The sequence below is a fragment of the Galleria mellonella genome, unplaced genomic scaffold (assembly GCF_026898425.1).
Source record: "Galleria mellonella isolate WM207_F2 unplaced genomic scaffold, CSIRO_AGI_GalMel_v1 utg93, whole genome shotgun sequence".
Lineage (NCBI taxonomy): Eukaryota > Metazoa > Arthropoda > Insecta > Lepidoptera > Pyralidae > Galleria > Galleria mellonella.
In genome coordinates this window covers 5,226,885-5,238,712 of record NW_026442176.1, presented here as the reverse complement: position 1 = coordinate 5,238,712, position 11,828 = coordinate 5,226,885, and the positions used below count along the sequence as shown (strand labels likewise).

The following is an 11,828-nucleotide window of genomic DNA, read 5'->3' as shown; positions in this document are numbered from 1 at the left end:
CTACTTTTAATTAACATAAAATATTAACGCTAAGAGTGAATTTATGGAAATACCCGTAAGAAACGCGTGGGCGAAGCCATATGAGAAACAAGTAATCTTTACTAATATAAAAAAATTAATACTAAATAAAGAGAATAGATTTAAATGATTGTGTGTCTGTTTTCTTGTAATGGTTAAACTCAAAAGTTAATTTAATTAAGTTAATACAAAAATCGATTTTAAAAATTCTTTCATATATAAACAATTGCAAAAGAAAAAAATACATAATATACAGCAAGTCAGCAGACGACAATTTTATTTTACAACTAATATAATATAAATAATAATATAATTATAAATCTTATGTTGTTTTATGTATTATCTATTCTTATGTATATGTTGTGTGTGATTAGTAACAAACAAATAAACGATCTATCTATCTATCTATATAATAATAAGGACCAACTTATTTTACAAACACTTATAGAAAGCGAGTAAGGTAGGCTACATATATTTTTGAAAATTCTATTCACTTGCGCAAAGTCAACCGCTAGTAAGTAATATACTCGTATATAAAAAAAAAAACTCAAATTATAAAATATTTATAGTCTTACGTAAATAAAACACAACCAAAGTGACCGACATAGGCTGAAAGATAAGTAAGCTGAAGTGCCAATAGGCTGGATACGTAGCTCGAAGAACAGACAACCGATGGAAAAGATAAGGTCTAGAGTGACGACTTCGTACAAACAAACACAATGTAGGACGACACAATGCCCACAGCCACTTTCTTCTATCGTAAGGCTCGCCATCGACAGGGAGTTCATCCTCATGTTCTACAGCCTCAATGGTCGCGTACTGCGCGGTTTCAAAGATTTTTCCTCCCACGAACACTCAGGTTGTGAAATGAGCTCCCTGCCGAGGTTTTCACAAGAGACTACAGCATGGGGGTTCTTCAAAAGGGGGGTAAAGAGGTTTCTTCAAGGTCGGCAACGCATGTGTAATATCTCTGGTATTGCAGGTGTTCATAGGCTATGGTAACCACTTACCATTACGTAGGCCGTATGCTTGTTTGCCACCTCAGTGGTATATAAAAAAAAGGACGACTCCCAACTAGATATAATGATGACTTCAAATGCAGGGTGTCAGCGGATGCAGGTGGCTCAGGACCGTTCCTTATAGCAGTCAGCAACGAATGTTCAGTAATAGACAGTTAACGGCTGATATGATAATGATAATAATGATGATGATGATGAAATAAAATAATAAAATAATTATAATTAATACACAAAGTTACCAAACAACACGTTAACAAACGGCAGAATTTTGGTGCGACACTAAAAAATTATACAATTTAATACTTAAAAAAAACCTCTATAAAATAATGCATATAATATGTTTACATATAGATAGTAGAGTTATATTAACTCTGCAAAAGTAACATTTTAACAAATAGTATCTAAAGTTTTATTATTACAATAAAAATATATCTTTTCAAAATTATGTAAATAATGCATTAACAAACGGTAAAATTTTGTTATAACTCTGCCAAATTACAATTATTATATTATAGTTAACAAATGGTAAAGTTTTATTATTACAGTACAAAATAATCTTTTAAAATTCTACAAATGACGTTTAACAAGCGGTAGAGTTTTGTTATGATTCTGCAAAATTACGTAAATAATACGTTAACAAATAGTAGACTCTGCAAAATTATACAAATGACTCTTACAAATGGTAGTTTTATTATTACAGTACAAAATTATCTTTTATAAAATATGCAAATAATGTGTTAACAAGCAGCAGAGTTTTGGTAACAGTCATAAGACTCTGCAAAATTATAAAAATGATACGATAATAAATAGTAGACTCTGCAAAATTATGCAAATGACACGTTAATTAATGGTACTCTGCAAAATTATGCAAATGACACGTTAATTAATGGTGACTCTGCAAAATTATTAATAAATGGTAGACAAATGACACGTTAATTAATGGTGACACGTTAATAAATGATAGACTCTGCAAAATTATGCAAATGACACGTTAATAAATGATAGACTCTGCAAAATTATGCAAATGACACGTTAATAAATGGTAGACTCTGCAAAATTATGCAAATGACACGTTAATAAATGATAAACTCTGCAAAATTATGCAAATGACACGTTAATAAATAATAGACTCTGCAACATTATGCAAATTACACGATAATAAATAGTAGACTCTGTAATATTATGCAAATGACACATTAATAAATGGTAGACTCTGCAACATTATGCAAATGACACGTTTATAAATGGTAGACTCTGCAAAATTATACAAATGATTGCAACAAATGACGGAGTTTTATTATTAAAACTAAAGAGATAGAGTATTATTAAATACGTGAAGCATGTTACTTAAATCTGAACGTTAAGACAGTCAGCACTATGCCATATAAAGGTTGTCTAAAAGAGATCGCTTTTAGCAATAAGGCCACCCATTGTTTTCTGCTTGATCTATTACTTATAACTTTCTCTTTCTTTTGTTTCTGCTAATTCATTCTATATTGCCCTGTATGTAGGTAACTTGAAAAATTCTGTCTCAAGGTTATACAAAATAAATCTTTGCTTTGACTGAACAAAATAGAAGGGAAAACGTCCCGGTTTCAATATTAAGCGTATTGCGTACATTATTGCTATTATCCGAAAGTTGGTGAGGATTGATAAATGTTTGTTACTCTTTCACGTAAAAACTACTCAGTGAATTTGAATGAAAATTGCTACAAAGGTAATCCATATCCTAATTTAAAATATAGGTTGCTTTATACAAAGATTCACGAGGGCAAAGCTGCAAAATACAACTTCAAAATTACTCATTAAAATATCGTGGAAGTTTATAAAGCATCCAATCGAAATACTTGGGGGGAAAGGGATTGTTAGTAATGGAGAGCGAGAATCCCATTGCTAGCAATATACCCAACCAGCTCGACCTCCTCGCGGTTCTCCCTAGAAACTATCATGGTTAATTCCTGATGAATTCATCTTGATGGACTAACCTGTTTTCATTCTCATCTATCCCCCTTCACTGGTGCTCCGCCAGCGTATCTCGTTAGCGCAGGCGGGATTACCATACCATTTTCACCTATAAAAAAAATCGAAATACTTTACAAACTTTTTGCTAGCAATTGGACTGGTAGTTCGCTTTACTAACAATCCCTCTACCCTCCCTGGGCACCTGATAGGGTATATTGCTAGCAATGGCACTAATAGACTGCATTATATATGTACAACAGTGTTTATATATGTAATTTAGAATGGCAAACGAGCTGACGACCCACCTGATGGAACGTGGTAACCGTCGCCTATAGACATGAGCAGTACCATGGACATAACAGAGTATACTGTTTCATCCATGATACCCCCATGCGTTGCCATTCCTGAGGACTCAGGTATTATTCCTCTGTACCCTGTAAATTCATTGCCATATCCCACCCTTCAAACTGAAACACTCTCCAAGGATTGAAGCCAATTACTGATATTTATTTTTTCATAAAACGTAGATTCATTTCACTAATTTGGCCCCGTCCAATCAACGGGCGAGGACTACAAAAAATATCCTTAGTAAAAATTGTAATAACTTTGTGAGAAGACTTAAGAATATTATAGAATAGACTGATGAAATAAATTTAATACTTGATCTTACTAGAAACAAATAATTAATAGGATGATTTAAGTAGCGCTCTAACCTCAGTTAACTCCGTATTTATATTTATATATTACGACTATTTATTTTATAGGTATACATTATTAGTTGTTATTTTCTTTACCTATCCCAATATTAAAGTACGGGGGGATTATTAGTAATGCAAACTACCAGTAGAAATTGCTAGCAATGTACCCAACCAGGTCGACCTCCACGTGGTCCCCCCTGGAAATCATCGTGCTGAATTTCAAGTGCATTCATCACAATGGACTAACTAGCCTGCATTTTTATCCTCATCTATCACCCCTCACTGGCACTCCACCAGTGTATACCAATAGCGCAGACGGGGTTACCATTCCATTATCATCCATAAAAAAATGAAGTACCGCCTTTTTGTACCTTATTTTCTTTTGGTCAATAAAGCTATATTTGAATAAATAAATAAATACTTTTAGTTCTGTATTCTAAAGCAATAAAACACATAACACGTTGTTCCTCCCTAACGCAAGACAATCATTGACAATAAATAAAATGTAAAAAGCCCATCGCTCATGCGGCACGGGAGCTTTATCAATCAAGAGCAGTGCCGCACAGCGAGTCCACACTGCTCGACATTTTCCGGCGTGATCGTGAACGAAAATACGCGAGCATTGCACATTACGGCCGCCGAGATCGTTGACACGGCACGCGCGTCCGCGGCCCGGCACGGTGTCCTGAAACGTCCGAGTGCGTCGCGTCCGCGTCCGTGTCCGCGTCCGTCCGGCGTCCGGCGTCCGGCGTCCGTGGGCGGCCGCTGTGGGCGTGCAGGCGCTGCACCGCCCCGCCCCCCGCGCGCCCCACGCTGTTTATTCTCGGCCCGACTGGCGGGGCGCGCGACAGTCGCCCGCGTGACGCGCTCTTGAACGCACGCTTGCGTCAGGTACGAACCGGACACGGACGGACCGAGCGGTGCATACAATACCGGACATTGCAAAAAAATCACGTCACCCCCGATTTCGGGTGCGTGGGGCCGGCTTTAATCGAGTATCGAGCGTGAGAAGGGTGTAAGGCGGCGGTGTCGCGGAAAATGCATTTCCCGGCGGGTGCAAGGCGCAGGCGGTGCGGACGGGCGGGGGGAGGGTGCATGCGATGATGGACATCGTATTGATTTCTATCTGCCCGCTCCTCCCTTATTGTGGCGGTGCAGGGCGCGCCATCGATCGTTGCACCGACCCTATGAAATAACTCGTCGCGATCTTGGCGGCCGCGAATGGCCCAACATTGTTGGACGCATCCACTACCTAACTGCAGTGCCGTAACGTGTCTACTGTGCGTGTACTAATTTGTGATAACTTTATAATTATTATATATAATTTATTATTTATTTATTGCGTCACATGGACGTAAGTGACACGACACTTAGTGGAAATTATCATTATTTATGAATTATCTTAATTGATTGTTGCATTTAATGCAAGCATTAATGCGTAGACGTTCTATACGTAAAATTTTAGTATATTAATATCGCTTGGAAATACATCACTTCTCATATAAATACTGTCGACCATTTACAACTTATATTTAGTATCAAGGATTGTTGAATATAAAAAAAAACAACGGTTTTTTTTTTTTTTTAATAAAAATATCAAACGAGATGCAAGCAAACACCCTTCTCTACGCATAAATATTTTTTTTTACAATTCAAATTTATTCATGAATTCGTATCGGATTACGTTGTCACCGCTCGCTCCACACGTCCATATTCGAATTTTATCAAATTAACCGTACATCTATCAGAATACAACAAAAAAAAAAAACATTTTCGCAGGACGCAATATAAACAAACAAACACGCAAAAGAGAAACGTAATACTCAGCAAACGAGGCAAGTGTTAGACAAACAAGAGACAATCAAAGGAAAAGAAGAATAAAAGAGACCGCGAACGAAGCGGCGCAAGAGAAAAGAGAAGAGAGTAGATTGAGCTAAAAGTGCGTTTGGTCAGTAAAGTGGCGGCGACATTGGGCGCACGTTTGGAATGCGCGGGAGTGGAATCGTTTAGCGCGCGCGCACGCCCCGATTCCGCCGTGCCGCCCTCCGAACACCCGGCCATGGCGACCGAAACTGGTGAGTACCTACAAGTCAATATCTTTTTTAAACATTTGAATATAGAAATAAACATAAACAACATACCAGAACAAAACATACATCAGATTTTAAGTTAGACTTTTAAAAAATCTCTATGCAGTTTAGTGCATCCAAATACGTGCAGTTGCGTTTGCATAATGACGGGACAACAATTAAAAAATTCGAAAAAATATTGTTATCACTTGTATTGTTGTTATTAAGAGCCCATCACCAATCAACAGACATTTTTAATTTATTAGCAATTGTATTGATAAACAGAGTGTCATTAGTGCTACCACTTGTGTTATGCTGTCGCCCTAGTACCTAGTAACTAAATAATCCATTTTATCATTATAAAAAGTGTCACGAAAAGCGTAATTAATTTCCGGAAATAACACTAGCGTAAATTATTAAACTTCGCACGATTTGTACGTTCAAAATTATATTGTAGGTAAATATAAAAATAAATGAATTAAATTATTTATATTTTTATACCTACAGATAATGCTCAACTAATTCAGTTTATAAAACTTTTAGCAATAAGTTCGAATTTAATTTCTACACAACCTAATTGTTTATAAATACTTTATATATTTATAGAAATAAATAAATAATACAGGATATAATGATAAATAAATAAAACAATTTTATATGTAATATTACATCTGTAACGTAACGTAATTATACAAAGTATATACTTCAAGTACCTAATCTGTTCTATTTATAGATAAGATGTGACATAACAATTGGGTAAATAATGTTGTACGTAGTTAAGTATTATAAAAAACTAACATTACCTACATAAAATTAATAAATTAATAGTCTAAAAGAACCTTTTGCGTTAACAGATAATTTATGTTACGTTTATCCTATTTATTATTAATAAAACATGTGAATTAATAAATAATTAAATAAAACAATGCTCAAACCAAATTGAGTGAGTATCTTGACGGAGAGCCGTGGATTATTTTTTATTATAATGGTGATTATATAGTACCTATGATTTTATATATATAATATATATCTATTATATATAATATAATATAACTAGATTTATATTATATTAAAACTAAATGCTTTACCGTTAACAAGAGCATCATTCTAAAACGGCTGAATAATTGGAATAATTTTTTTTTTTTATTATTTTAACCTAATTAAAACTTTTTGGTGAGAAAAAAAAATATAAATAAACACAAAGTCTATGGCATCGTCTGGTGCTAATACACCTTCGACAGCTATTATCAAAAATATGTTAAAATATGTTAAATTAAACTATTACAAAGTATAGGTATATGAAATAATTAAGATATTTTTTTTTTACAATGTTTTAAAATAGTCATTATTTCTGTAGTTATTCATTAATTAGACTAATTATTGTTTTTTTTTTTTTTTTAATGGATGATAATGGAATAGTAACCAGTGAGGAATAATAGGTGGGAATGAAAAGACAGATCAGTTAGCCCATCGTGATATTACACCTGGAATTTATTGCGATCGTTTCCAGGGGACACTGCGTGGAGGTCGACCTGATACGGTGTATTGTTAGCAATGGGGTCTAATGACTCCATTACTGGCAAACACTTACCTCCCGACTAATTAATATCACCTACTTTTACGCACTTGACTGGCATAAATTAAAAAGTATTTATTGTTATTTAATATCTATTGCTAATTAATAAAAAATTTATGAAACAACGCGTCATAAAATAACAGCTGTTAAATTAAATGTAACCAGGGTGTTTTTTTTATGGGTGAAAATGGTATGGTAGCCCCGCCTGCGCTAACGGGATACGCTGGCGGAGCACCAGTGAAGGGTGATAGATGAGAATGAAAACAGGCCAGTTAGTCCATCATGATGAATTCATCAGGAATTAACCATGATAGTTTCCAGGGGGAACCGCGAGGATGTCGACCTGGTTGAGTATATTGCTAGCAATGGGATTCTCAGTCTCCATTACTAACACTCCCTTTCCCCCCTGACCAGGGTGTTATGAATGACCTCTAGAACCTTTCAATCCAATCTATTGCCAATGACAAATTTGTACTGCACTTATAAAGCAACAATTGGGAATTAGGTTAGAATTGGAATCGGTCTACAATAGGGAGACTTTGTACAAAAGTCGATTGTTCAGGTACCTCTGTCCCATTCGTGTTTCAACCGTGAAGCAGTTGTGTTTGCATGGCTGTGTTTCGGTTTGAAGGGTGGGATATGGCGTGAATTTACTAGGTACAGAGGAATAACACTCGAGTCTTATTCGGTCACCTGAGTATAATTATTGGATGGTTGTAATATTCAATTTAATGTAATGCTTTTTGTATGTTTGTCCCATATTTCAGACACAATGTACATTGTTTTTTTTTTTAATAAATGACTAACGACATGCAAGTTTGCAGTGGCAAGTTACACTAATATACTATATACCTACAATTTTGCACTGCACTCATAAAGCTTCCCCCTGTTGGGGGTTTGCCAATATTGCCAATATGGCTACATATACCAATATAATTATTTTTACTACGTCAATAAATGCGAATCGGTCAAAAAAATATAGCCGACTCATGAACGAGTAAGAAATACCTATACTTCGGCGGTGGAAAGAAAATAACAACAAAAAAAAACAAATACATTTGATTCCACAAAAAAAAAAAACAAATTTCATCGTAGTAGAACCACTTATATTGATTTAAAAACAAAATTCTTAAAGCGATTTTGGTGATATTGGAAACCTTCTTTTTTTAAGTCGATTAATAGTTAGTCGATTGAGCTATAGACAAATGAAAATTTAAAAAAGGAATATTGTAATGCAAGGATAGGTTCGGAACACAACAACAAAATATCATTGATAATGCATCGGCGAATAGGTACTCACGTACTAGCGAGTACTGAGCGAATTGTTTACCAACAGAATGTACACGGACGCGTGACGTCCACCCGTCACACACGTACGTGTGAGTTCGTTGATATTCGGCCCCCCCGCCCGCTGCCACCCGGCCGCCCCCCATCCTGGGGATGATCCCTCCAGGATAGGGCGGCAGGGGGCCGCCGCGGTTGTTTAATGATGTTGCTGCCGTTTGTTCCAAGATTACGATTTGATTTTTTTTTTATCTATCAATAGGCTATTTAATGCGCGGGAAACGAAATTGTTGAATACAGAAATTTTATTTGTTAAAGACCGACAACTAGATACTAGATATTAATATCACAGATTCGTTACACTGCAAATTAAAAAAAAATATATTATGAAACTAATTAATTACTGATTAATTATTGATTTACTGCCACCACTGATTAACATACGTTCACGCCTTAGGGAAGGAATTAATTAATTAATTTTCTTTATTTATTTATTTATAAATATTAAAATTATTTTCAGTGTTGATTTAAACTTCCTTTTTGTACTCATAAACTTTTTTTACATTTTAATATTAGACTTTGTCTACGTTTTTTTTAAATTTTATTTCAATATTACCTATTTTATTTATATTACCTTTTTTATTTATACTAGCGGCCCGTCCCGTCTTCGCACGGGTTGACATTTTTACATTTTAAAAAGTGGCCATTAAGGCTGCACACGCGACGGAAACTTAAAAATGGAGTAACTTCTCCCGTTTTCCCAACATTTCCCTTCACTGCTCTTCTCCTATTGATCGTAGCGTGATGAAAAGTATACTATAACCTGCCCAGGAGTATGAAGAATAATTGTACCAAGTTTCGGTAAAATCCGTCGAGTAGTTTTTGTTTCTATAACGAACATATAGATAGACAGACAGACAAAAATTTTACTGATTGCATTTTTGGCATCAGTATCGATCACTAATCACCCCCTGATAGATATTTTGGAAATATATTTCATGTACAGAATTGACCTCTCTACAGATTTATTATAAGTATATATTTGTTTGAATCAAGTCTTGCACTGAATGTTCATACCGGTTTCCATTATAAGAATTTACTAGTATAACAATGTACACTGCGTTAACTATAATAACTTTAATAATATCATTCATTAAATACAATTTCTTTTTAAGAAAATAATACAAATTATATATAATATATAATACACAATTATATAATAACATTACTATTTAATTTTAAAATTAGAATAAAAAAAAACATATAATAAAAAAAAAACAAACAACAAACAATCATTTACAAGTACCTAGTTATATAAACCGGATGAAAAATGCAATATTAAGATACTGCCCAATTGCTGATCTATGATGTCGCTTACGGAAAACATACACAATATTTCCGGTGTATATTTAATAAATTGACGATTTCACCACCATAATAGCTCATCGACATCCCATTGCTGAGAACGTCTTTTCCCATAAGATTGAAGGATGTTAGAACACTCTTATCGTATTGGTTAAACAAATAGATACTCATATAATCTCTGCTGGTCTACAATGAAACGAAATTCCGAAATTTCGGACTCAATTTCGTGTTTTTGTTTATACCAAAATCGGATCAATAAATAGAGTTTAACATTTCGTTCGTAATACATCCTATCACAAAAGTCCGAAGGAACGATATTTTAACATTTTTAATATTTCCAAACGTCATGTATTATGTAGTTTTAACATCAAATTTGTGTTTAGTTTGGCTCCGAAATTTCGGAAAACATTTCATGGTAGGCCCTCTGTTTATAACAGAGAATATAGAATATAATAAAAAAAAAAAAAAACCAAATTTTGTTGAACTTTTCACAGTAACACTCTAAATTACAATGTCTCTAAAAAAAACGAATCAATCAGTTATTATTATTATTTTAAGGGCTTTTACCTTCTTCAGGTATATCAGTCCTATCGTACCCTGAACTGATTTCTCAAACAAAACTTTATCTACTTTCCCTAGACGCGGAAAGAGAAGAATGAATGGGCATTAATAATTTACAGAGATGTTCAAAAAATATTTTAATCTAAAAACTAAACCACTGAATAATTTGATAAAATTTCTATGGAACTAATTTGTAAAAGTATATCTCTTTACAAAAAAAAAGGGATTCCAAATCCGTTTAGAACTGACGTAGTTATAAGGTAACAAACATAAAAAAAAAATACAATCGAATTAAGAACTTTACCAGAGGGAGACTTTGTACAAAAGTCGATTGCTTGGACACCTCTGTCCCATTCGTGTTTCTACCGTGAAGCAGTTGTGTTTGCATGGCTGTGTTTCGGTTTGAAGGGTGGGATATGACGTGAATTTACTGGGTACAGAGGAATAACACCTGAGTCCTCAGGAATGGCAACGCATGGGGGGTATCATGGGCGAAACAGTATACTCTGTTATGTCCATGGTACTGCTCATGTCTATAGGCGACGGTTACCACTTCCCATCAGGTGGGCCGTCAGCTTGTTTGCCATTCTAAGTTGTATAAAAAAAAAAGAATATCTTTTCTGTGGTTTGTTGAAAATAGTAACAGATCGAAACACACAATCAATTAATCTATTTTTGATTAGAGGATTCTATTATTAGAGACACCAGCGGACTGTCTTATGGTCTTGTTAATTATTAGTTTTGTTTACATTTCCATTCAATTCTATTGAAATGGGCTTTCATTTTCAACCAACTTCAAAAAGGTGAAGGGTCTCATTTCGGTTGTATTTTTTTAAATATTTGACACCTCATAACTCCGTCAGTTGTAAACCGATTTGGAAAATTATTTTTTTTTATCTGAAAGGCTATACTTACAGATTGGTCCCATAAAAGTCTTATCAAAATCGGTTCAGTAATAGTGGTAGTTTCAAATGAAAGTAATTGGTTTTGCTACAATTGAAGTAGGTCTTTTTTTTATGGAACATAGCCTTGTTTTCATTTCATATTATCCTTGTCTTACCTACATATGTATGTATTTTTTTATGGGTGATAATGGAATGGTAACCCCACCGACGCTATCGGTATACACCGGCGGGGCACCAGTGAAGGATGATAGGTGAGAATGAAGCAGGTCAGCTAGCCCATCGTGACGAATTCAACAAGAATTGTTCACGATGGTTTCCAGGAGGAACCACATCGAGGTCGACCCAATAGGGCATATTGCTAGCAATGGGGC

The 11,828-nt window shown here is 34.7% G+C and overlaps 1 protein-coding gene across 3 annotated transcripts in view; it reads left to right on the top strand.

Moving 5' to 3' along the window:
- Nucleotides 1–4,486: 4,486 nt before the first annotated feature.
- Nucleotides 4,487–11,828, top strand: part of LOC113514146 (protein abrupt) — a 32,293-nt gene continuing 24,951 nt past the window's right edge. The window contains exons 1-2 of one of the 3 annotated variants that reach the window (XM_052902606.1): nucleotides 4,487–4,588; nucleotides 5,477–5,772. In XM_052902606.1, the coding sequence (XP_052758566.1) occupies nucleotides 5,757–5,772 (16 nt within the window). In that variant the 5' untranslated portion in view covers nucleotides 4,487–4,588; nucleotides 5,477–5,756. The other 2 variants (XM_052902608.1, XM_052902607.1) reach the window with 2 other exon arrangements.